The sequence below is a fragment of the Nelumbo nucifera genome, chromosome 2, assembly GCF_055504915.1.
Source record: "Nelumbo nucifera cultivar China Antique chromosome 2, China Antique-T2T, whole genome shotgun sequence".
Taxonomy (NCBI): domain Eukaryota; kingdom Viridiplantae; phylum Streptophyta; class Magnoliopsida; order Proteales; family Nelumbonaceae; genus Nelumbo; species Nelumbo nucifera.
Genome location: NC_142650.1, coordinates 88,428,277 through 88,454,686, shown reverse-complemented (window position 1 = coordinate 88,454,686; position 26,410 = coordinate 88,428,277). Strand labels below are relative to the sequence as shown.

Here is a 26,410-nt window from a genome sequence, read left to right as displayed (position 1 = left end):
AGTCTGCCCATTGGTTTCCTGTTTTAACATATGCAGTATCTATCACTCCACTCAACACCTTCTCTCTCACAAAGTGACAGTCAACCTCTATATACTTGGTTCTCTCATGAAACACCGGATTAGAAGAAATGGACTACAACCTGATTATCATAGTAGAGTTTCATTGGAGTGTCAATAGTGTATCCCATTTCCTGTAGAAGATTTCTCAGCCACACTAATTCACAAGTAGCATGTGCCATAGCTCTATATTCTGCCTCTGCACTGCTTCTTGCCACAACTGTCTGTTTCTTACTTTTTCATGTCACACCAGGTTACCCCCAAGGAAAGTACAATAGCCTATAGTGGATCTCCTATCAGATATAGAACTAGCCCAACCAGCATCAGTATACCCCTCTATTTCAAGTTTTCCTCCACTTGTATATATCAAGCCATGACTAGGAGCTCCCTTTAAATACCTCACAATCCTTAGAACTGCATCCCAATGTGGAACTCGAGGTTTTTGCATGAACCGACTTACCACACTAGCCGTTAAGGAAATATTTAGCCGAGTAATGGTTAGGTAGTTTAGTTTACCTACCAACCGCTGGTACCTTCCAGGATCTTCAAACTCTTCACCCATATCACTGCCCAGCTTAGTATTTGCTTCCATAGGTGTTTCAGCTGGTTTGGCACCTAACAATCCTGTTTCTTCCAACAAATCAAAAACATATTTCCTTTGACACAAATTAATACCATGCTTAGACCTTGCTACTTCTATCCCCAAGAAATACTTTAGTTTACCAAGGTCCTTTGTTTGAAAGTGTTCCTGCAGAAAGATCTTCAACCTATCAATTCCCACTTTATCATTCCCGGTAATAACAATATCATCTACATATACCACGAATTGGATCTTTCTAGCTTGAGAGTCATGACTAAAGACTGAGTGGTCAACCTAGCACTATTTCATACCAAACTTCTTTACCACCTCACTGAACCTACCAAACCATGCACGAGGAGACTGTTTAAGTCCATAAATGGCTTTCTTTAGTCGGCACGCCTTACCATCCTTCCCTTGAGCAACAAACCCGGTGGTTGCTCCGTATAGACCTCCTCAAGTAGATCACCATGTAGGAAAGCATTATTGATATCAAGTTGAAAGAGATGCCAATCATACATAGCAGCTAGGGATATCACAATGCGAATTGAACCAATCTTAGCAACCGGGGAGAAGTCTTCGTATAGTCAATACCATATGTTTGGGAGTACCCTTTGGCAACCAGTCTAGCTTTCAACCACTCTACACTACCATCAGGTAAGTACTTAACAGTGTATACCCACTTACAACCGACAGCCTGCTTACCAGGAAGAAGTGTGGTGAGGTCCCATGTATGATTATGAGATAGAGCTAAGAGTTCTTCTTCCATTGCATGGCACCACCCTAGAGAGGCAAGAGCTTCTTGGACATCCGTAGTGACAACAACAGAGGATAACAAGGAGATAAACTGGCGATGGGAAGCAGAAAGGTTAGTGAGAGAAACATAATTAGAAATAGGATGAAGGGTGCAACTACGTTAACCTTTCCGCAAGGCAATGGGAAGATCAAGTTTAGAAATCGGGGGTGGGGCTGGTGTGGGAACAACTGCTGGATCTGTTGATGAGGATGGAGCTAGTACATGTTGGCGATGTGTATACACTTGACGAATAGGTGACCGCTCAACAAGTGGTGGCACTGGAGGCAAAGATTTGGTCACAGTTGGAACAAGTGGAATGGGATCCATGTTGACAGTTGTTTATGTATTCAGGTTTAGTACCATAAGGGTACTGTTGTAATTTCTCCTTTGTTTATATTGTTTGACTGTACTAGTATAAATAATAAAATTATTCTTTCGCCCCCAAAGTTCTGGAGGGCTTTCAGTCACTCGACTCACCTCTCTTCTCTCTTCTCCTCTTCTCTCTTCACTTGCTCTTGCTCAACATGGTATCAGAGCAAGTCGTCCAGGCCTGAAGGGTGATGTCAAGCTAACTACTGTTGCATCCAGTGCCGTCTCCAATTGAACTCCTAATCTGGTGAAATCAGTTCGACCCAGAAGTTACAGAGTCTTTTCGTCTTCCAGCCCATAAATTGCTCCTCCTGTCTGCTCGACTGTAGAGAGACTATTGTTTGCAGTTTGTAGAGGGTGTTCTGTCTTCAGAAAGGCTATCATCTGAAACAAAAAGAAGTATTGCTCATCTTTTGTTCGGCTGCCTATTGTTTGAGGATTCGTAGAAGGAGTTCTGGTTTACCATAAGGGGGACTATCATCTGAAACTAAAAGAGGTACTATCATCCTTGTCTGTTCGGCTACCCTACTATTGTCTGTTCGACTGCCCTACTATTAAGTGACTGTATTCCTTAAGTCAGTAACTGTATTCAAACCTTTTTTTTTTGTTGGTATTGTGGATTGTTGATGGTCTGTTTAGCCGATTGATTGTCTGCTTAATATTAATCTTATTGATTGACTGTTCGGCTACCCTATTGATCTACTTGACTGGTTAGCTATCATGCCTACAGCAGTGTGCAACAACAGTGTGCAGACTTGTTTCAGTGTGCAACAGCACTGTCAGGTCATTCAGACCTGTTCTTGTACTGCAACAGCAGTGTGCAGACTTGTTTCAGTGAAACCGTAGGTCAGAAGGACCTGTTTCAGTACTGCAACAGCAGTGTTCAGTTTGTTGTTTGTTCCTAGTGAAACTGTAGGTCAGAAGGACTTGTTCTTGTACTGCAACAGCAGTGTTCAGTTTGTTGTTTGTTCTCAGTGAAACTGTAGGTCAGAAGGACCTGTTCTTGTACTGCAACAGCAGTGCTCTTTTTTTGCTCTCAGTGAAACCGGTGGTCAGAAGGACCTATCTCTGAAATAGCCTTGTATGGCTGTACTCTTTTGGTTGCTGTTTCAATTTTTATTCAGATATCATGGGCAGTGAAGATTCAGCCACATTTGGAGTTTCCTCAATGTTGAATGGAATGGGTGGGGGTGACCTATCCTTTCCAATGGCTGTTGTCCCTCTTGATGGTTTAAATTACTTGGAGTGGTCAAGAGGGATCAAATTATACATCACTGCAAGGGGGAAGATAGGCTATATTAATGGGAGGATAAAAGAACCATCCTCCGGGAGTGCTGAATATGATAGATGGAATCAGGAGAACAGTATTGTTATGTTTGGGCTCTTGGTTTCCATGCAACCTCAAATCAGGAAGAATTTCATGTGGGCTGAAACTGCGAATGAAATCTGGGAACAAGCAAAGTCTACATATTCAGAATTGCGACACTATGCCAAAATTTATCAACTGCATGCAGCATCTTCTACTTGTAGACAGGGGGAGAGGTGTTTATCGGTCTATTACTCTGACTTAACATCTGTCTGGAAGGAGTTGGATCACTACCAGAGTGTGGATTGGAAGTGTGATGAGGATGCTAAGAACTACAAACAGCTTGTCTCCCAGCAAAAGGTGTTTGCATTCTTACATGGTTTGAATCCTATGTATGAATCTATCAGGAAGTCTATGCTCTTGTACAGTCTGAAGAAAGCAGGAGAAATTTGATGAACAACCCTGGTGGGGATGCTGTTGTGTTGGTTGCGAAAGGGGGTGTATCTACTGGTGTGGGATCTTCTTCCCGGAAAGGAGATCTACAGAAAAGAACAGAAGATAAGGAAAATTTGCGGTGCACTCATTGCCAGAAACCCCGACACACCAAAGATACCTGTTGGGATCTTCATGGGAAACCAATTTGGCTCAAGATCTGACTAAGAAGCAAGGTTCAGAGGTGAATAAGAAGTACGGACAGCAAAATACAAAGAAACATCACATGGTCAACATGGCTACTCGGGAGAATCAGCCCCCCATTTCTACTGTGACTCAGACACATCTCACTGGACCTGACCCGAGGGAGGACATTATGAATTCCTTCTGTGACCATTTAGAGCTCTATGGTAGAGCAATTCGTTAGATGGATGCTCCTCCCTCAACCTCATTTGCATCCACGTCAGGTAATCCTGCCACTGCTTTTCGTGTTGCTTCTCACATCCCTGACTCTCCATGGATCATTGATTTTGGAGCATCAAAACATATGACTGAGTAGAAAACCTTATGTGCTGATTTCGGCCAAGCTTCTTGTGAAGGAAGAGTAGGAAGTTGGGGATTTCAGCAAGAGACAGAGGAAAGGGAAGAAAAGAGAAGAAGGTCGACTAGGATAGATTAACTTAACCCTAGCCGCCAGCCCCTCATTCTATTTATAATTAACTTAAGTATGAGATATTACAAAGATGCCCTTAGTAGGGTGGCAACTCAACCTAAGTAATTACAACTCTTTAAAAGATAAAAGCTAATGGACCCAAGGCCCAACAACATCTTAATTTAAAAGGAAATAAACTAAACACAAGTCGACCCACTCAACACTCCCCCTCTAGTTGGGAGTAGATGTATTACATCCCCAACTTGCGTAGATCATGCTCCAGCTAATTCTTTGCAACACCTTTTGTGAGGACATCAGCAAGCTACAGATCAAAAGAAATGTATGGAAGACAAACTTCTCCAGAAGTTACCCTTTCTCTGATAAAATGTCTATGTACTTCAATGTGCTTAGTTCGGTCATGCTGAACTGGATTATGAGCAATATTAATTGCTGCTTGGTTATCGTAGTATAGCATCATAGGTTCTTCTGCCTGAACACCGATTTCTTCCAATAGAGAACGAATCCAAAGAAGTTCTGAAACTTCATGTGCCATGGCCCTATATTCGGCTTCTGCACTTGATCTTGCCACAATTGTTTGCTTTTTACTCTTCCATGAGACTAGGTTGCCCCCAACTAGGGTGCACACTCCTGAAGTTGATCTTCTGTCATCGAGGCATCCTGCCCAGTCCGCATCTGTATAGGTCTCTAGCTTGAGCTGTCCATGATCAGTAAACAATATGCCTCTGCCTGAATGTCCCTTCAGATAAGCAAGGATCCTGTCAACTGCCTTCTAGTGCTGGTCTCGTGGAGCATGCATGTATTGGCTCACTACTCTTACTGCATAGGAGATGTCCGGTCTTGTCATGCACAAGTATAGTAGCCGACCCACAAGTCTTTGGTACCTCCCAAGGTCCTTTACTGGTTCACCTTCTGATGCACTGATTCTATGGTTCTGATCAATGGGGGTGCTAGCTGCCTTTGTTCCAAGTTTCCCTGTTTCTTGGAGAAAGTCCAAGACATACTTCCTTTGAGAGATAAAAATTCCATGTTTCGATCTTGCAACTTCAATGCCTAAGAAGTATCTCAGTTCTCCAAGGTCCTTAATCTCAAATTCCTTATGCAGGTTCCTCTTCAGATTATCAATCTCACTCAGATCATTCCCAATGACAACAATATCATCCACATAAACAATTAGGATTGACGCCAAGGATCCCCTGCGCTTCACAAATAAGGTGTGATCAGATTGAGTTTGAGTGTAGCCAAAAACAATCAGGGCCTTTCTGAATCTGTCGAACCATGCTCTAGGGAACTGTTTCAAGCCATATAGTGACTTCTTCAGCTTGCATACCTTTCCCTCTTTAGCATTATCATAAAACCAGCTGGAAGATCCATATACACCTCTTCTTGCAGATCCCCATTTAGGAAAGCATTCTTCACATCCAGTTGAAACAAGGGCCAAGAGTATGAGGCAGCAAGAGAAAGGAGTATCCGAACAGAGGTCATCTTTGCAACTGGTGCAAAGGTCTCTAGATAATCAATGCCATAGGTTTGTGTGTATCCTTTTGCAACAAGTCTTGCCTTGTACCTCTCTATGCTTCCATCTGCCTTATACTTTACTGTGTAAACCCATCTGCATCCAACTGTCTCATTGCCTTCTAGTAGGTCCACAATCTCCCATGTCTAATTCTTAATCAAAGCCTCCATCTCTTCTTGCATAGCTGCCTTCCACTCAGGTTTGGAGAGAGCCTCACTAACACCCTTGGGTATAGACATGGAATCAAGAGAAGAGAGAAAAGCACGGTAGGAAGGAGAAAGTTCACTGTAGGATAAGTACTGTGATATGCAATGAGCAGTGCACTTTCTCTTCCCTTTTCTAAGAGCAATAGGGAGATCAAGGTTATCTGTAACAGTGTTAGTGGGACCAATGGGAACTGAAATAGTAGAGGGATCAAGAGGAATACCTAGATCTGTATCAACCGAATCTGGAGTCTCCAAGGGATCGACAGGAAGTGGTGTGAGTTCTGCTGTAGTGGAATCAACCTCCTTATGAAGTCTCTGTCGTGAGTAATACTGTGAGACGGAACGCAAAGGGGGGGCAAGGTAGGTGACATCGGATGGTTGTCAAGCACAGTAGTAGGCACAAGAACTGGAACTGGGAGAGGGATAGACTGCTGACTTACTTCCCCAAAACACTCCCCCTGAGAAGGATTCCTTGAGAAGAAGTATGTAGATTCGAAAAAGGTGATGTCCATAGTAACAAACCGGTTTCTAGAGACTGGATCATAGCAGCGGTACCCTTTCTGATTCTCTGCATATCTAAGGAAGACACATTTCTTTGCCTTGGGATCAAGCTTCGAACGGTAAGGACCAAGAATATGTGCAAAGCAGACACACCCAAACACCCTTAGAGGAATATGAAACATCTCCCTCTAAGGAAAAAGAAGGGGGAGAGGTGTTTATCGGTCTATTACTCTGACTTAACATCTGTCTGGAAGGAGTTGGATCACTACCAGAGTGTGGATTGGAAGTGTGATGAGGATGCTAAGAAGTACAAACAGCTTGTCTCCCAGCAAAAGGTGTTTGCATTCTTACATGGTCTGAATCCTATGTATGAATCTATCAGGAAGTCTATGCTCTTGTACAGTCTGAAGAAAGCAGGAGAAATTTGATGAACAACCCTGGTGGGGATGCTGTTGTGTTGGTTGCGAAAGGGGGTGTATCTACTGGTGTGGGATCTTCTTCCCGGAAAGGAGATCTACAGAAAAGAACAGAAGATAAGGAAAATTTGCAGTGCACTCATTGCCAGAAACCCCGACACACCAAAGATACCTGTTGGGATCTTCATGGGAAACCAATTTGGCTCAAGATCTGACTAAGAAGCAAGGTTCAGAGGTGAATAAGAAGTACGGACAGCAAAATACAAAGAAACATCACATGGCCAACATGGCTACTCGGGAGAATCAGCCCCCCATTTCTACTGTGACTCAGACACATCTCACTGGACCTGACCCGAGGGAGGACATTATGAATTCCTTCTGTGACCATTTAGAGCTCTATGGTAGAGCAATTCGTTAGATGGATGCTCCTCCCTCAACCTCATTTGCATCCACGTCAGGTAACCCTGCCACTGCTTTTCGTGTTGCTTCTCACATCCCTGACTCTCCATGGATCATTGATTTTGGAGCATCAAAACATATGACTGAGTAGAAAACCTTATGTGCTGATTTCGGCCAAGTTTCTTGTGAAGGAAGAGTAGAAAGTTGGGGATTTCAGCAAGAGACAGAGGAAAGGGAAGAAAAGAGAAGAAGGTCGACTAGGATAGATTAACTTAATCCTAGCCGCTAGCCCCTCATTCTATTTATAATTAACTTAAGTATGAGATATTACAATGATGCCCTTAGTAGGGTGGCAACTCAACCTAAGTAATTACAACTCTTTAAAAAATAAAAGCTAATGGGCCCAAGGCCCAACAACATCTTAATTTAAAAGGAAATAAACTAAACACAAGTCGGCCCACTCAATAGGTATGTTCTCTTACTTTCAAACCTATCACCCTCTTTCTGGAAGAGACAATGTGAGACTAGCCGATGGATCATACTCTTCCATAGCTGGTCAAGGAACTCTCTCTCTTCCTCTTGGCCTTACCCTTTCTGATGTTCATGTTCCAAATTTTCCCATTAATTTGTTCTCTGTCAGTAGTGTTACTAATTCCTTGAATTGCTCAGTGACTTTTTTCCCTTCTCATTGTGTGATTCAGGATCTGGCCTCGGGGAGGACGATTGGTAGGGGTCGTATGGCTGATGGACTTTACATGCTGGAGAATAAGGCTGGTTTTCATGTTACAGAGTCTATGAGTCAGTCCTGTAAGAAAAAAGTCTATTTATGGCATTGTCGTTTTGGTCATTTGTCTTTTGAGTCTTTGAAAGTTGTATTCCCAGAACTGTTTAAGTCAATGTCTGTTTCTGATTTTTCTTGTCAAACGTGTCAGTTGAGTAAGCATTGCAGAACTCATTTTCTTCAAAGAAATAGTAAATCTGAATCTCCATTTCACATTGTTCATTCTGATGTATGGGGCCCTGTTACTTTACCATCTGAGAGTGGCTACAAGTATTTCATTACCCTCATTGATGATTATTCTAGATATACTTGGGTATACCCGATGCGAATCAGGGAAAAAGTCCCAAAAATCATTCAAGATTTCCAGCGGATGGTCTTCACTCAATTTCAAACTGAAATCCAAATTTTTCAATTAGACAATGCAAAAGAATTTTGTCATAGTGACCTCATGGAATTTTTTGCTTCGCATGGTTACCTTCACCGTAACTCTTGTGCCCGCACACCACAACAAAATGGTGTGGCTGAACGGAAGAACCGTCATCTCCTTGAAGTGGCTCGGGGTTTACTACTTCATATGAATGTTCCCAAACGGTTTTGGCTTGAAGCTGTTCTTTGTTCCACATACCTTATAAACCATATGCCCTCTCGTCGGTTTGAGTACAAAGCCCCACATCAACTTCTCTTTCCTAAGGCTCCCCTTCTTTCTATTCCTCCTCGTGTCTTTGGTTGCCAGTGTTTTGTCCAAAATCTGTCTCCCACCCGTGGGAAATTGGATTCTCGTTCTATCCCTTGCATATTTCTTGGTTACTCCTTCAGTCAAAAGGGATACCGTTGTTTTGATCCTGTTTCTCGTAAATTCTATGTCTCCATGGATGTTTCTTTCTTTGAAGATGAGCCTTTCTATCCTGTTTCTCCTTAGGGGGAGTGTAGGCATGAGGAGAAACTGGTTCAGCTTCCCTCTCTCCCTGACCCTCCACCTTTTTGTGTTTTTTCTCGTCGTCACAAAGGCCAACCAAATTCAAGAGCTGTAGAGAATCCGGAAGCTGTACCTCCAGTGCCACCAGACTCCTCGGGGGAGGATCATACTCACTCAGGTATTTTGGCTCCCAATGATGTTCTTGAATCTATTGAAAATGATTCCTCTACTGCTAATGATCTTGGCCGTCCTATTGCTCACAGGAAGGGTGTTAGAGAGTGCACCACTAAACATTCCATTTCCAACTTTGTCTCCTATGAGAACATTTCACCCTCATTCCGTGCTTTCCTTACCTCTATTGACAGTGTCCCTATCCCTAAGAATGTGGCAGAAGCTCTTTCAGTTCCTGAATGGACAAATGCCATGAGGGAAGAAATTAATGCCCTTCACAAAAATGGCACATGGGAACTTGTTGATCTTCTTAAGGGAAAGGTTCCAGTTGGATGTAAATGGGTGTTCACAGTCAAGCATAAGGCTGATGGAACAGTGGAAAGGTATAAAGCTCGCTTAGTGGCAAAGGGATTTACTCAAGTGTATGGAGTTGATTATGTAGAAACTTTTGCCCCCGTTGCGAAGATGAATTCCATTAGAGTCCTTTTCTCTCTTATAGCTAATATGGATTGGGTTTTACATCAGCTGGACATCAAGAATGCATTCTTGAATGGTGACCTTGAAGAGGAGGTGTACATGATTCAACCTTCTGGTTTTCTAGCCCAAGGCAATGAACAAAAAGTGTGCAAGTTGAAGAAGTCCTTATACGGGATGAAACAATCACCAAGAGCTTGGTTCAGCAGATTCCATGTGGCAGTTCAGCAGAAAGGATACAGGCAATGCCAATCAGATCACACACTGTTTGTGAAAAAAGGGGAAGGTAAAATTGCTGCTCTAATTGTATATGTGGATGACATAATTGTTACTGGTGATTGGGATGATGAAATTCAGAAATTGAAACTTTTTCTTGCCACTCAGTTTGAAGTGAAGGATCTAGGACCTGCCAGATACTTCATTGGAATTGAAGTCGCCCGATCAAAGAAGGGTATCTTCATTTCTCAAAGGAAATATGTCCTAGATTTACTTCAGGACACTGGGAAGATGGGGGTGAAGCCAGTTGATCTCTCCCATTGACCCCAACCATAAATTAGGTGACAACTGTGGTGAATCTCTTAAGGATGTGAAACAGTTTCAAAGGCTTGTAGGGAGATTGTTATACCTTTCTATGACTCGCCCAGACATTGCATATGCTGTTGGTGTCCTCAGTCAGTTCATGCATGCTCCTAGGTCTTCTCATCTTGAAGCAGCAGAGAGAATCCTCCGATATCTAAAGAAGTATCCGGGTACTGGTTTGTTATTTCAAAAGCACGGACATTTGAAAGTTGAAGTTTATACAAATGCAGATTGGGTTGGATCCCAAAGTCACAGAAAGTCTACCAGTGGCTACTTCACCTTTATAGGAGGGAATCTTGTTACATGGAGGAGTAAAAAGCAAAATGTGGTGGCTAGATCCAGTGCTGAAGCTGAATATCGTGCTATGGCCCATGGGGTCGCTGAAGGCATGTGGATAAAGAATTTGTTGGGGGAGTTGGGTTTCCCAGTGACCAAACTTATAACTCTATTTTGTGATAACAAAGCAACTATAAGCATTGCTGCCAATCCGGTGCTACATGATAGAACAAAGCACATCGAAGTTGACAAGCATTTTATCAAAGAGAAAGTTATCACAGGCGAAGTGTGTACCCCCTATGTCACTTCTGAGAACTAGCTTGCAAACATCTTTACAAAGGGTTTAAACCTTTCCAGACATCATGATCTTTGTGACAAGTTGGGCATGATTGATATCTATGCTCCAACTTGAGGGGGAGTGTTGACAGTTGTTTATGTATTCAGGTTTAGTACCATAAGGGCACTGTTGTAATTTCTCCTCTGTTTATATTGTTCGACTGTACTAGTATAAATAATAAAATTATTCTTTCGCCCTGGAGGACTTTCAGTCACTCGACTCACCTCTCTTCTCTCTTCTCCTCTCCTCTCTTCACTTGCTCTTGCTCAACAATCCACAACTGGAAGTGGAAGGGGAGGAGGTGGTGGGGAGGAAGGAACATCACCTGAACCCGAGAAAAACGGAGTGGACTCAAAGAAAGTAACATCAACACACACAAAGGAACGCCAAGAACTATGATTATAACACTTATATCCTTTCTAGGTCCGGGAGTAGCCAAGAAAGATGCACTTAATGGATTGTGCATCTAACTTGTCCCTTCCCGGTCCCAGATTATGAACAAAACAGACACACCCAAAAACCTGAGGAGAAAGGGGAAATAGAGACAATGCAGGAAACAAAGTGGTGAAGGGAGAATGACCATCAAGGATGGACGTGGGCATACATTCATATGGTGCATGAGGGATCGAGCAGTTTCCAAAAGGTGACGATTCTTTCTCTCAATCACCCCATTTTGTTGTTGGGTGTAAGTACATGAAGTCTGATGGATAATGCCATGTTGTTCTAAATATTTCTGAAATGGTGTAGAAAAATATTCACGGCCATTATCGGACAAAGAATTTTAATGTGGACACCAAATTGGTTGCGAATTTCAGCATAAAATTTTTGAAAAATGGTGAACAATTCACTCATTTCTTTCATTAAATAAAGCCACGTCATCCTTGAATAATCATCAACAAAAATAACAAAGTATCTATAACCATTGTATGACATTACTTTATTAGGACCCCAAACTCGACATATGCTTATCAACCCTAGGACTAAAGGGAACACGATGATGTTTCCCCAACTGACATGACTCACAATCCAAAACAGAAAGATGACTCAACGAAGGAACAAGAGACTTCAAAACTTTCAGCGACGGATGACCAAACCGACAGTGCCACTAGAGAAGAGAAAGGGATGTCTGGAGAGCTGTTGATGTACTTCCACCACCATCAAGGTAATACAATCCATCAGCTTCATGCCCTCCACCAATCTTCATCCCCGTCTTGAGATCTTGAAAAACACCCGAAGAAGGGTAAAAAGTGATAGAGCAATCAAGAGACTTGGTCAATTTACTAGCAGACATAAGGTTAAAAGGAAATTTGGGGACATACAAAACTGAGGATAAAGATAAAGGGTCCATGTTAATATTACCAACACCACAAATGGAGGATGTGGAACCATTAGCAAGGTAACAGATTGTGATGTTGGGCAGTGGGAGAGGGAAGAAAACACACCTGGAGTTCCAGTCATGTGATCGGAGGCTCCAGAGTCAATAATCCAGGGATTGGGTGTAGATGCCCGACAAGCCATACCTGAGTGTGCAAGAGTGGTTGTATTCTGTTGAGATGTGGCCTGAACAAACCTCTCATACTCATCACGGGGAACACTCATCATCTCCTTCCTGGGAACATCTGTGGAAGTAGGGGGTATCTGATTAGCTGAATGGTTCTCCTGTCTGAAGCTGCTATCACTGGTCATGGCATGATTGGCCCAAGTTGAAGGTGGACCATGCAAATCATAGCAAAAATTGATGGTATGTCCATCCATACCACAGTGTGTACATCTTCTCGGACCTGAACTACGTCCTTTGCCACGGACTCCCCTTGAATCTCGACCTCCAGTACGACCAGCACCACGGTTATACATAGATCCACTACCACCACTACGGCCATATACCAGTCCACTATTACCACTGCAGCCAGATTGAGCTCCTTGAGCTCCACTTCTAACACCACGGCCCCTTGATACTGCAAAGACTGATCTATCGAAAACACTAGAATTCTCGATAGAGCCAATAGAGATCCTCCTAAGTCGAGCAAACACCTCTTCTAAGGAAGGGAGAGCTGATCCTCCTATTATTTGTGCCTGCACTGGTTCATATTCAGACTTCAGCCCCACAAAAAATCTGGTCACATCTAGTTCTTTCTGCTGTTGCTGAATTCTAACATCAGAGGTAAGGGGGTGATACACATTCAGCTAATTACGAAGGTTTCTCATGCTAGCATAGTATTCTTCAAGACTCTGATTACCCTATTGCAAATTGAAGTATTCCCGATACATCTGATATACTCTAGTTGTGTTGTCTTGACCTGAATACAGCTTCTTAGCATGGTCCCACACTTCCTTGGCAGTATCAAGAAACATGAAATTCATGCTAATCTTGGATTCCATACTGTTCCACAACCATGTAATAATCTGTGCATCTTCTTGTTCCCAATCACCATACTCATGAGAATCAGTAGAGGGTTTTTCCTCCCTTATGTGCTTCACTTTCTTCTTTGCTTTAAGAAAGACTTCTACAGATTTCGCCCAAGGTACATAATTTTTTCCATTTAACTTGATAGAGGTCATCTGAACATTCAGGTAGTCTGTAGGAACCATCATACTAGTTTTACTGTTGTTGAGTTGGGCCTAGTTGTTTTTATTCTTATTTTAAGTTATTTAGTTAGGAAGTTGTTGGGCTTTAGGCCCATTAGTTTATGATTGTTTAGCTACATTAGTAGCCGCCCTACTAAGGGCATCCTTGTAATATCTCATCCTTTCAGTTAAGTATAAATTATAATGAGGGGACGACAGCTAGGGTTTATCTAAGAATCCTGGTTGACTTCCTACTCTTTTCTCCTCCTCTTTTCTTCTCTACTGCTGAAATCTTCATCTTCCTCCTCTTTTCCTTCACAAGAAATTCAGCTAAATATGCAATCAGTGATTTCTACTTGGTATAAGAGCATGCTGAAGGTTCCTTGAGTTGTTTTCTCATGTAGCCCTAGATCGGCCGACTACATGGTGATTTAAGAGGCTGATCGAAGATCTCATGTAAGCCCAGTTTTTGGATATTTTGGTGGATCTGTTTGCCCTATAGTTGGTCTAGGGTTTCTCATCAAAATCAGGAAAAATTAGAGAATGGGGAAGAGTCCTGTTTCTGTTGAACTCTTCAATTTTGACCTAGGAAGTGGTGCCCTAATTTTTTAGGGTTCCTTGGAGTTTTCTGTAAGGGGCGGTTCAAGTCCTGCCTGATTTGGAGGCTTCTAGAGAGAGCGACTGCCTCTTCTCTCTCTTCTCCCGTTCCTCAGAAAATGAATCTTTTGTGGGATGACGGTCTAGGACACCAGAAAGGTGTTGTTGGTTCTAGAAGTGTTTCGTTTGATCTTCTTACATATTTCAGTTATTTTCTTTACACTTTTTGAGAAGCATGGAGGGTCACGGAATTAAAAATAAGCCCGAGAGTGAAATGGGACCAGTGAGAGGAGGTGTTGGAGACCTTTTCGGGACTAGGACCATTACTACAGTTAGTTTAGATGGTGCAAACTACTTAGAATGGTCACAATCTACAAAGATGACCATTGGTGCTCGTGGGAAATTAGGGTATATCACTGGTGAAGAAATGAAACCCGAAACTAGCAACTCCCGGTGGGTACAGGAGAATTATATGGTGATGACTTGGTTGTGTAATTCCATGTTGCCCCATATAAGTAAAAATTTTTTATGGGCAAATACAACTAAGGAAATATGGGATGGGGTTGCAGAAACCTATTCACAGAGGGAGAATGTTGCTAGGGCTTATCAGTTGAGAAATCAGATTATTCCTACAAGGCAGGGAGATAGACCTGTTGCAGCCTATTTTTCAGCCCTTAAAACCCTATGGCAGGAGATTGACCATTTAGAGACATTTGCTTGGGAAACCACTAAGGATGCAGCTACCTATTAGAAACATCTAGAGAAGTATAGGGTGTTTGAATTTCTTGTTGGCCTTAATCCTGAGTATGATATTGCAAGACAATATCTTCTTTTCAGGGACAGTGTTACCCTCTCCCAGGCATATGCCTTTGTGTTAGGGGAGGAGAGCAGGAGAGATGTGATGATGAAAAATCCTGTTTCTGATCAGTCTGCCATGGTGAGTACTGTGAAACCTAAAAAAAGTGGAGATCGGGGTGGTAGTGAAATCAAGAAGTAAGATAAAAGAGATTTGATCTGTGACTACTGTAAGAAGCCTAAACACACAAGAGATACTTGTTGGAAGCTTTACCTACATCTTGTGCCGACTAGACTGAAAAGTAACAAGGGAAATGCTCACACGGCAGTTACTGGTGACATTCTGGCCCCTCCTACTACAACTGCTATGGAGTCCGTTGTAGCTACTGCACTAAGGGCCAAACTTGAAAGGTATGGCCAACTTCTGAACCAGCAGGATATAGCCAGTTCCAGTTCAGCAGCAAGCGGACAGCAAGGTATAGGTGGTACTGGTGGAGTCCATTCTACTTCCTATGCTCACACAGGTAGTTCACACGTCACTGCAAATTATGTTTCTACTTCAGGTAAGGAAGGAGGGACATCCTTGGATTATAGATTCTGGAGCCTCAGAGCACATGACCCATAGCTCCACTATTTTTTTTTTTACCAGCTCTGTTCTGGCAGAGATAGGGTCTCCACAGCTTATGGATCCCATGTTCCCATTGCTGGGAAGGGATCTGTCAAGATTAGTGATTCTATTTCTCTACCCTCTGTCCTTCATGTTCTCAGATTGAGCACTAATTTGTTATCTGTTAGTAGTTAGTTTGATTAAGAACCTGAACTGCTTAGTAATTTCTTCTCCTGGTCATTGTATTTTGCATGATCTGGATTCAAAGAGGACGATTGGGAGTGGTCGTGAAGTGAATGGGATCTACCTCCTGGATGTGCTTCCTCCTCATCGGTCATCATGTTAGCAGGGATAGTGAGTCAGGGTTTGTGGGTCAAATTATGCTTTGGCATAATCGTTTGGGTCATTTACCTTTTTCTTCTTTGATTCTTTTGTTTCCAAAACTTTTTGAGTCTGTCAGTTTGTCAAGTCTGGAGTGTGAAGGTTGTCAACTTGGAAAGCATTGTAGACATTCATTTAAACCTAGTAATAAAAGGTGTTTTTCTTTTGATGTTATTCATTCTGATTTGTGGGGACCTTACCATGTTCCTTCTATGGGACGCTATCGATATTTTCTCTTATTTGTGGATGATTTCTCACGATACTCTTGGATTTACTTGATGAGATCCCGCATGAAGTACCATCCTTGGTGAGGCAATTTCATTAGATGGTGCTAACACAGTTTGGAACAAGAATAAAGGTGTTTAGATCAGACAATGCTAGGGAATATTTTGAAAAACACCTTGCCTCATATCTGTTAGAATATGGTGTTGTTCATCAGAGCAGTTGTCCCTACAGTCCACAACAGAATGGTGTTGCAGAAAGGAAGAACAGACACATTGTTGAGATTGCAAGAAGCATGATGATCACATCTACAGTTCTAGCTCAATTTTGGGGTGATGCAGTTCTTACAGTAGTATATCTGATTAACAGGGTGCCCTCTCGTATACTTGGATTCAGCACCCCATTCAGTCTCCTTTTTCCTAAGGGGGAGATGTTTCATATTCTTCTCAGGGTGTTTGGTTGTGTCTGCTTTGCACATATCCTTGGTTCTCACCACTTGAAGCTTGATCCCAAGGCAAAGAAATGTGTCTTCCTTGGATATGCAGAAAATTAGAAAGGGTACTGCTGCTATGATCCAGTCTTTGGGAGTCGATATGTTACCATGGATGTCACCTTTTTTTGAATCCATATACTTCTTCTCAAAGAATCCTTCTCAAGGGGAGTGTTTTGGGGAAGTGAGTCAACAACCTATTCCTCTCCCAATTCCAGTCCCTGTGTCTACTCTTGTGCTTGACCATCTTGTGTCACCTACCTTACCACCTCCTTTGTGTCTTGCTTCTCAGCATTACTTACGACAGAGACTTTACAAGGAGGTTGACTCCACTACAGCAGAACTTACATCACTTCCTGTTAGTTCCTTGGAGACTCTAGATTCAACTGACATGGATTCAGGTATTCCTCTTGGTCCCGCTACTATTTCAGTTCCCATTGATTCTACTAACCCTGTTATAGATAACCTCGATCTTCCTATTGCTCTCAGAAAAGGGAAGAGAAAGTGTACTGCTCATTCTATTTCACAGTACTTATCCTATAGTGGACTTTCTCCTTCCTATCGTGCTTTTCTTTCTTCTCTTGACTCTGTGTCTATACCCAAGGGTGTTAATGAGGCTCTCTCCAAACCTGAGTGGAAGACAGTTATGCAGGAAGAGATGGCAGCTTTGATTAAGAATCAGACATGGGACATTGTGGATCTACCAGAGGGCAAGGAGATAGTTGGATGCAGATGGGTTTAAACAGTAAAATATAAGGCAGATGGAAGTATAGAAAGGTACAAGGCAAGACTTGTTGCAAAAGGGTACACACTGACCTATGGCATTGATTACTTAGAGACCTTTGCACCAGTTGCAAAGATGACCTCTGTTCGGATACTTCTTTCTCTTGTTGCCGCATACTCTTGGCCCTTGTTTCAACTTGATGTGAAGAATGCATTCCTAAATGGGGATCTGCAAGAGGAAGTGTATATGGATCTTCCTGCTAGCTTCTACAGTGATGCTGAAAAGGGAAAGGTATGCAGGCTTAATAAGTCACTTTATGGCTTGAAACAATCTCCCAGAGCATGGTTTGACAGATTCAGAAAGGCCTTGATTGTTTTTGGTTACACTCAGACTCAATCTGATCATACCTTGTTTGTGAAGCGAAGGGGATCTTTGGTGTCAGTCCTAATTGTTAATGTGGATGATATTGTTGTCACGGGGAATGACCTAAGTGAAATTGATTGTCTGAAAAGGAATCTACATAAAGAATTTGAAATTAAGGATCTTGGAGAACTAAGATACTTCTTAGGCATTAAAGTTGCAAGATCAAAACATGGAATTTTTATCTCTCAAAGGAAGTATGTCTTGGATCTTATTCAAGAGACAGGGAAGCTTGGAACGAAGGCAATCAGTACCCCTATTGATCAGAACCATAGAATCAATGCATCAGAAGGTGAGCCAGTAAAGGACATTGGGAGATATCAGAGACTTGTGGATCGGCTACTATACTTGTGTATGACAAGACCAGACATTTCCTATGTAGTAAGAGTGGTAAATCAATACATGCATGCTCCACGAGTACAGCATTGGGAGGCAATTGACAGGATTCTTGCTTATCTGAAGGGACACCTGGGCAGAGGCATATTGTTTACTAATCATGGACAGTTGAAACTAGAGGCTTATACAGATGCTGATTGGGTAGGATGCCTTAATGACAGGAGATCAACTTCAGGAGTGTGCACCCTTGTTGGGGGTAACCTTGTCTCGTGGAAGAGTAAGAAACAAACAGTGGTGCCAAGATCAAGTGCTGAAGCTGAATACAGGGCCATGGCACATGGAGTTTCAGAACTTCTCTGGATCCGTTCCCTATTAGAAGAAATTGGCATACAGGAAGAAGAACCTATGATGTTGTATTGTGATAACCAGGCAGCAATTAACATTGCTCATAACCCAGTCCAGCATGACCGAATTAAGCACATTGAAGTGGATAGACATTTTATCAGAAAAAGAGTGACTTCTGGAGAAGTTTGTCTTCCATACATTGCTTTTGATCTGCAACTTGCTGATGTTCTCACAAAAGGTGTTGCAAAGAACAATTTGGAGCATGATCTACGCAAGTTGGGAATGTGTGACATTTACTCCCAACTTGAGGGGGAGTGTTTAGTTGGGCCTAGTTTTTATTCTTATTTTAAGTTATTTAGTTAGGAAGTTGTTGGGCTTTAGGCCCATTAGTTTATGATTTTAAGTTGCGATTGTTCAGCTACATTAGTAGCCGCACTACTAAGGGCATCCTTGTAATATCTCATCCTTTAAGTTAAGTATAAATTATAATGAGGGGTTGGCGGCTAGGGTTTATCTAAGAATCCTGGTTGACTTCCTACTCTTTTCTCCTCCTCTTTTCTTCTCTACTGCTGAAATCTTCATCTTCCTCTTCTTTCCCTTCACAAGAAATTCAACTAAATCTGCAACCAGTGATTTCTACTACTGTCATTGTTGTCTCCCATTGCTGAATTCTGCACACTGCACACTAAATCACACTGTTCTCAGCACCTGTTATTGCTGAACTCTGCACTCTCTACACCACAACCCTACCACACGACTACCTAAAAAGCTCACCATACTGCTTGATGATCATTCCCCTTCAAACCACACTGGAATCTGCATAAACCCTAACCCACTACAACCCGAATTTCCACTATACGATCTGGAACATATTCACCATTTAATTCACAATAAAAAATTGCCTAAAAAACCACTTACCTAATCACCAAAAAATCAAACTATACTTGACACCCACTGCATCACTCGAATCAGCCCTCTTCTCTTCATCGATTAGGGGAGGGCTTCCTACAAACCACAGCAACCACCCACGAACTGCATGACTGGAGGCATACTAACCTCCAAGGGAAGAGGGTGATCACTCCTTTTCAGCCTCTCCCCTTATCTCCAACTGATGGCGAAGAAAAAAGAAGAAAACCCTAGACTGGATACGTGAAGGCCAGAATTCTGGGCAGATTTGATTTGCTCAACCTGTCTCTGATACCTTATTATAATCCAATCTGCCTTAGAATTCTGTTAGAGTAGTGACTGTAGAAATAAGAGAAGAAGAAGAAGAAGAAGAGAAGGAAATAAAGGAGAGATGTCTAGTTCGAACAAGAGAGAAAATCTGTCTCTCTATTCGGCCAGATCTATTTCTATGTTTCTATTAAATCATAAAAGTACATCTTTGCCCCTACTTAAGTGATGGACACAAGAACTAATAGAACATTACACATCAGCAACTTAAACATAATCATAATGACTAAAATACCCCTACACAGTCGACATTAACAGCAGTAAACAGTTTAGCTTGTCCATGTTTGATAGCCTAAATAATGTTCTTTAAGGGGTGTGTTTGTATAGTAATAGAAAGTTAAATCATGGCTTTTCATTTTCCAAAGTAGAGAAGAAATTGTGGTTGATGTGACATTGAAGATCTAGTACTTCCCTTCTTGAATCTATAAATTCCTTGTTCTATGTAAAAGTAAGACAGTTTGTTAAGTGTGATTTTACCTTCCACTCTTTATATTCAACCACATATTCTTATGCAGCCAACTTCTGCTAATATTATTCATTGCAATCTGCACTCAAACAAGTTTTTCGTGTGACCCAATCTTTCTTTTATGGAAAGCAACTTGGTTCCTGGTTAATGCTGTGGTTTCCTTGAAGAAAATCAAAGAAGAAACCTCTTGCAAGGGGTTTTTGATAACAACTGAAGTGGTTGGACTGAATGACTTTTTGCTTGGTCTTTACACACCTCTCAGTACCCTAGATAGATAGGACCAGCAATGGGTAATGGATTCCTGTTTTTAAATATGTTTTTGATAAATGGTGAAGATTTTATTAGATATAATAAAGGTGTTACAATAACAACATTTAAGCAGAGGCACGAGATGCAGCCCTCATTACATAATCTGAATTACAGTTGAGCCACAAATAGTTCAACTTATGCTCCCCCTGTTTTGCAAAAAAAAAAAAAAAAAAAATCTGCTAACCCATTTGCTGACCACCTTTCCTATTGAACAAAGTTTATAACATCTCTACTTAGTCATTTAAACCTTTTTATAGAATCCCTATATTTCCAAACCACTGTTTCTGGTTCCTTCAGCCATCCTATTACCAACTTGGAGTCACCTTCAATTACCAATCTGTCATAGTTGAAGTCTCTAGCAATTTGTACTCCTTGCAAGACTGCTTTAATACAGCATACACCAGATCCCCTTCTCCAACAGGGCCTGAGAATACAGCAAGAATGTGTCCATCAGGATTTCGAAAAACTCCTCCAATGCCAGCCGGCCTGGTTTCCAAGACCACTGCCATCAAAATTTATCCTTCTTAATTGAACTTTTTTATACAGCTTCCCAATTTCGCCAAATATCACCAAAGGAGAAGTCTGAGAAGAGGTTTACCAATTTAGTCCAATGAGTTGCCCTACTTACAACACATTCCCACACTGCCTCCTCATTCCTTTCTGTACAATTGAAAATTTTGTTGTTTCTTTCCTCCCAAACTATCCAGATCAATGCAGCTCGAGCACATCTCCACGTAACCCTAGCTCTTCTCTTTGGCAAGCTGAAGGTCGTAGGGTCAAAGAGACTACCAACCTGAGTGGCCACACTCCACCTAATACCAAAAAGATCAAAAATCTTTTCCCAGATACCTACAACAAAGGGGCAGGAGATTAAAAGGTTGTAGCAACTTTCTCCACTTGCTTTACAAAGGAAACACCAATGCAGGGAAGCACACAAATTAGGTCTTTTTTTTTGTAGGACATCCAATGTATTAAGTTTTCCTTGATAGACTTCCCAACACAAAGCCCCTACTTGGGAGGAATGTGTTTGGACCAAATTTCTTTCACATGACAAGGCTGAGGGGTAGGGGAAGAGCATAAGGAATAGGAAAAAAAAGAGGAACATGAGAAGAAAAACAGAATCAAGGATTTGTAGGAGCGATGTTGCACTAACAAGCTCATGGCCTCTCAAACCTCTCCTTAGACCCAATTTCCAACTGACCCCAATCAATGAGGATGCGGACACAAACCGATGGACAAGTTCTGTTTTGAACAAAGAAAGAGAGTACAAGGAAGGAAAGAGATCTTTAAGGGTTGAGTTGATTATCCAAAGGTCCTCACGAAAGGGAACCTTGTCTCCAGAGAAAACATCATACCTGATAACCTCTTGCCAAATTGACTTTCATAGGGAAGCCAAGGTAGCCCTCGAAGAGACCCCAACGTCCCAACCATTGTCTGCACTTCAATGAATACTACCAATAACCTCTTGCCAAAGTCTCCCCCTCTCCAAAAGCCATCTCCATAGCCATTTACCAAACAAGGATAAATTCTTCCTTAAATTATCAATCCCTATGCCCTCCTGCTCTTTGCTTTTGCACACCATCTCCCATTTAATTAGGTGGTCCTTACTTTACCAGGCTCCCATAAAAAATCTCTCATCAGTTTTTCTACATTTTGGACTTCGTTTTGCGGCATTTTAAAGACCAACAAGTAATAAATTGGCAAGTTTGCTAAGGTGGATTTTATTAATGTAATTCTACCCCAAAAAAGAAATGCAATTTCTCTTCCAAGCTGTCAATCTCATAGGGTAGTTCTCTATTATTAGACTCCAAAACATGCTTTCTTCTAGATTGTCTCCTAAGGTCATACGCGTATACGCAAATATCTCATAGACCAACAAGTAGTAGGATAGCCTAGGACCTCCACTACAACAGTCAAATCTTCCTGCTCTAGATTTATCCAAGCCTCACAACTCTTCTCAAAATTGATTTTGAGCTTAGAAATATATTCAAATAGCTTAATCACCCTCTTTAATTGCCTAGCTTCTCTAGGATCCTCACCCTCATAGAAATTATTGTATCATTTGCAAACTGCAAGTATGTTACTTGCGCATTATTCTTGCCCACCCTCCAACCTCTAAATAAATTAGTACTATCTTCCCTCAAGAGAAGCCTACTGAACACATCGACAATTAGAATAATGAGGAAAGGGGAAAGAGGGTCCCCTTGTCTTAAACCCCTAGTAGCTGGGAAAAAATCCCTCACCACCCCATTCACCAAAACCAAGTAATGGCAAGTTTTCAATCAACCCTCAGTCCAGTCACACCATCTTTCTTCCAAACTATAGCACTTCAAAATATCCAAAAGAAAGACCTAATCCACCATATCATAGGCTTTCTCCAGGTCTAGTTTACACACAACCTTTCCTCCTCTTAAAATCATCCACACATTCACTAGCTATTGTAAAACCATCTTGTCCTAACACTTTTGATCTATCCATTGAGAAAATAGCCTTTTCATCCAATTGCTCAATTTGAGAGGTTACAATATTTTTCCTTTGCTTAATTCTTCCAAAATGTTCTATTCCACTTCTTTATCTAGCCTTTGAGTTGTATCTTTCTGTGCAATCTCATTTCGTTCCACTCTACACCCCTAACCTCTTCATTCCCCCACTCTTCCACTCCATGAATAAAATCTGGATGACCGAACCACATGTTTTCAAATCTAAAGGGAGGTGAGGCCATTCTGGAAATCCTCCATTCCAATTCTTATTAGGCAATGATCTAAAGTAACTCTTGGCAATTCCCTAGTCATCAGTCCTCCCCAGTGATCCTCTGAAAATGTATTAAAAATAAACCTATCCAACTTTGAGCAAATAGGTAAGTCTTGTAAATTCAAGTAAAAATGGGGTCTGGTGAATCAGGATCTCCTTTAAATTGTCTTCTACCTCCAAATTTTAGCATTGGCTAGTGGAGACCACCTCAAAATGGTAGCAGCACCACACTCCAGATGATAGGATACAGATTCTAAATCCATCTCACCCCTAGCACCTCCAGTAATGCTTTGCATTCTTCAAAAGGGATTAAAATAATTGTGGTCTTCAATTTCAGGTTTCTCAATAACTCCTCTGCCACTTTTCTCCATTCTCTTGGTGATTTATTTGTTTCCACTACTATTTTTCTGCTTCCAATCCTCCCTCGAAGCAGTGCAGACCATCTACCTTCACTTGGAAGCAGCACCTGCAACTACCAATCCAACAGTCTCCATTGAGGCCGTTAACTCCATCTGCTCAGACTGCCTGGTTCTTGGGGTTTGTAATCTTTTCCCTAGATTCAGTAAGTCTTTTATGGTCTTCAATATCTCCTTCCAGCCATCCCCCTCCCTTCAGGAAAGCAAACCAGCTGTTTTTTTCCTTCACCAAAAAATTCATACAGCACCAGGAACCTTCCTTTGGAATTTTTCCTCCTTTCTGCCATATACCTTCTGTTACCTTCTCCAAAGACCCCTTGCAATCCATCTTCTAGTTCAGCTGAGATGATTTCTCCACAAAATCTACAAACCATTCCACATCCTTTTCTCCTTCCAAGTACACCATTGCTAGCTTCATTTCTCTTATCTTCAAAGCTACCACCCACGGCACCTTGGAGCTTTCAAAAAGAAATTACTTTTCCTCAGACTTGAGCACTCTTCTCCATTTAGTTTCACTCATGAACTCACCTTCCCCAGTGCCCATTCTATGATCACCATTCACAATTCCTGTTTTTAAATAATTTTACCATTTAAGAAAAACATCAAGGAATCAATATTGAACCAAGAATGACCAAAGTGTCTAATTTCTTGTGCCTTGTTTAGTTGCAAGTTTCTTTAACTTTATAGAGTACCTAACTTTTATTTTGCAAAATAATAATAATGATATACTACCTAACTTTTAGGAATTTCTAGTGATCTTAGAGTTCATTCTATATAAGAAAGAATACTTACAGAAAGGGAAAGATGTATATCAGATTCTATGAAAATTTGCCTTCACGCATTTGAATTTACTTCGTAACTGTTGGATTGCTCAATGGCCACCTGTTAATGGCCAACGTGGCTGAACTGAAAGACATTGGTTTGTCTTTAAGTGGATAAAATAATTATATAATAAAACATTCGAGGTTATAGTAATCAACCCAATTTCAGCTTGAGCCATTAAGTTCACAAGCTCCATAATTTCTTATTCACTAATTATTTTTTGCACAAAGTGGCCGCTGCTAGAATGGTAAAAATACTTACATTAGATAAATAAATGTAATTGCAAATACATGTAAGAAACTTCCAAGGACTATGGAAGTTGTCTTGTTTCTCCTGAACGAACCTAAGTGAATATTTAATAGCAACTTTAAAAGGTTATTAGCCAATGTTATCCCAGATATCTGCGGTGCTAGGAAGGTTGGACTGGAAACAGACCTAACTTTTTGCATTTTTTTTCACACAGAGTGGCTGCTATCATATTCAAACCCTTGTTCTCATGTTTGTCAGCCTATGATTTTACCATTAAACCAAGCAATGGCCCCTTCTAATGACAAATTTATAGAATAAATATTCTTGTCTTATAAGCCGACTGTATTATGATCTATTTCGTTAGTGCCTTTTTAACTCTTTTGTCTTCTGTTTAAATTGGATTTTTCCATGGCAGGTATACCATTTCAGCTTCTCATGCAATTTCCCTTGATAATGAATTGGGATCCCTATCTCCTGGCAAATTGGCAGATTTTGTTGTATTGTCCACTGTTTCATGGGATAACTTTGCTGCTGAGGCATCTGCATCTGTTGAGGCCACTTATGTTGGTGGTGTTCAGGCTTATCCCTGAGACAGTGATTCTAGTGTGGTGAGGTGTGAGAAATACTTTTTTGAAGCGAAGATTAACAGACTGAGGATCAAGGATTTAGGTTGTAAATTATGTTGGTAGTCGGTACTTGGTGCTATCATGTGACAATACTCTGCAACCATAACTGGTTTATTTGAAATTTTGAATAAGCGCAAACATGGGGAAGTGCAGCATGTATTATCACATGAATGATATTATTGGTTTGTTGTGCGTCTCAGTGTAGATCTTCTGGAAGAAAGACTTGGGATGGGAAGCTGGAGAAAGAGTACAACATAAACTGACCCGAAAACCCATTCGGCAATCCGATCCTAAGCCAATAGGGTCGGGTCAATGTGGATTTACCACATAACCCGGCCCATTGACATCCCTTCTTGACAATTGACATTGCTATGTCCCGAGTCCCCACATCCTACTGGAGTGTCCAATGGTTAAAAGCAGACCTAACAGTAATTGTGCGGAAAGTTTTTAGAAATGAGAATTATCAGAAACGTATAATTTTTATGTGAATGGGGATCCACAACAGGGGGTGATTTGTCCATCAATGATCAAATCAAACCGAGGGATGCAAACGGGCTGGGTTGGCCAACCCGAATCCGAACCGAAGCTACTCTAACCCAAATCTCTCCGACCTCACTAAATAAAAGGGTTGCCAAACTCAACCCACCTACCCCATGCCATGATTTCAATCCATCAGGATCAGCACGATCTGGGCCCAAACTGAACCCAACTCTAGCCCAATAGGGTCGGGTCAATATAGGCTTACCACTTAACCGGAACCCATTGACATCCCTAATCAAACCCCATTTGTCCCAAGCCTCTGTTACAACCAGATAGAGAACTTGCCAATTGAACAAGTTGGAATCTTCAGTTGAGTCAAAAACTAAAGTTAATGTCCAATTGTAAACAGTTTGTGTCCATTATTGTCCAAGGGTTCTGCTCAGTTTAATTCTTGAAGACAATGGACAGATAAAGTCAAGGCCATTTCAAAACTTAACTGGACAAATGGGATCTCATAATGATAGAGAACTAGCAATTTGAAATCACTTTTCTCATTAGTTCCACCCATCTTTCTGAAAAGCCAAACTTGAGGACCACCTTATACAGGAAGCTCCATTCAAGCCTATCATAGGCTTTAGCCATATCCAAATTCTGCAATACATTGAGCCCATGTCTTCTGTTAATTTCCTAGGTCATCTCCTGAACTAGGTAGGTGGAATGGAAAGTACTACATTTCATAAAAGCCCCTTGTTCTTCTGAAATGAATTTAGGCATTAAGATGCTCAACCCGTTGGTCA

General features: G+C 41.4%; 1 protein-coding gene across 15 annotated transcripts in view; it reads left to right on the top strand.

Annotated features, from left to right (window-relative positions):
• The window catches only part of LAF3 (Amidohydrolase family), a 115,788-nt gene extending 90,456 nt beyond the window's left edge, over positions 1-25,332 (top strand). For all 15 annotated transcript variants that reach the window (XR_016083019.1, XR_016083018.1, XM_088899191.1 and 12 more), the window contains one exon: positions 24,923-25,332. Coding sequence is in view for 13 of the 15 variants with exons in the window: in XM_088899186.1 (XP_088755312.1) it covers positions 24,923-25,119 (197 nt within the window). In the remaining 2 variants the exon portion in view is untranslated. The remainder of the gene's footprint in view (positions 1-24,922) is intronic.
• Positions 25,333-26,410: the final 1,078 nt, after the last annotated feature.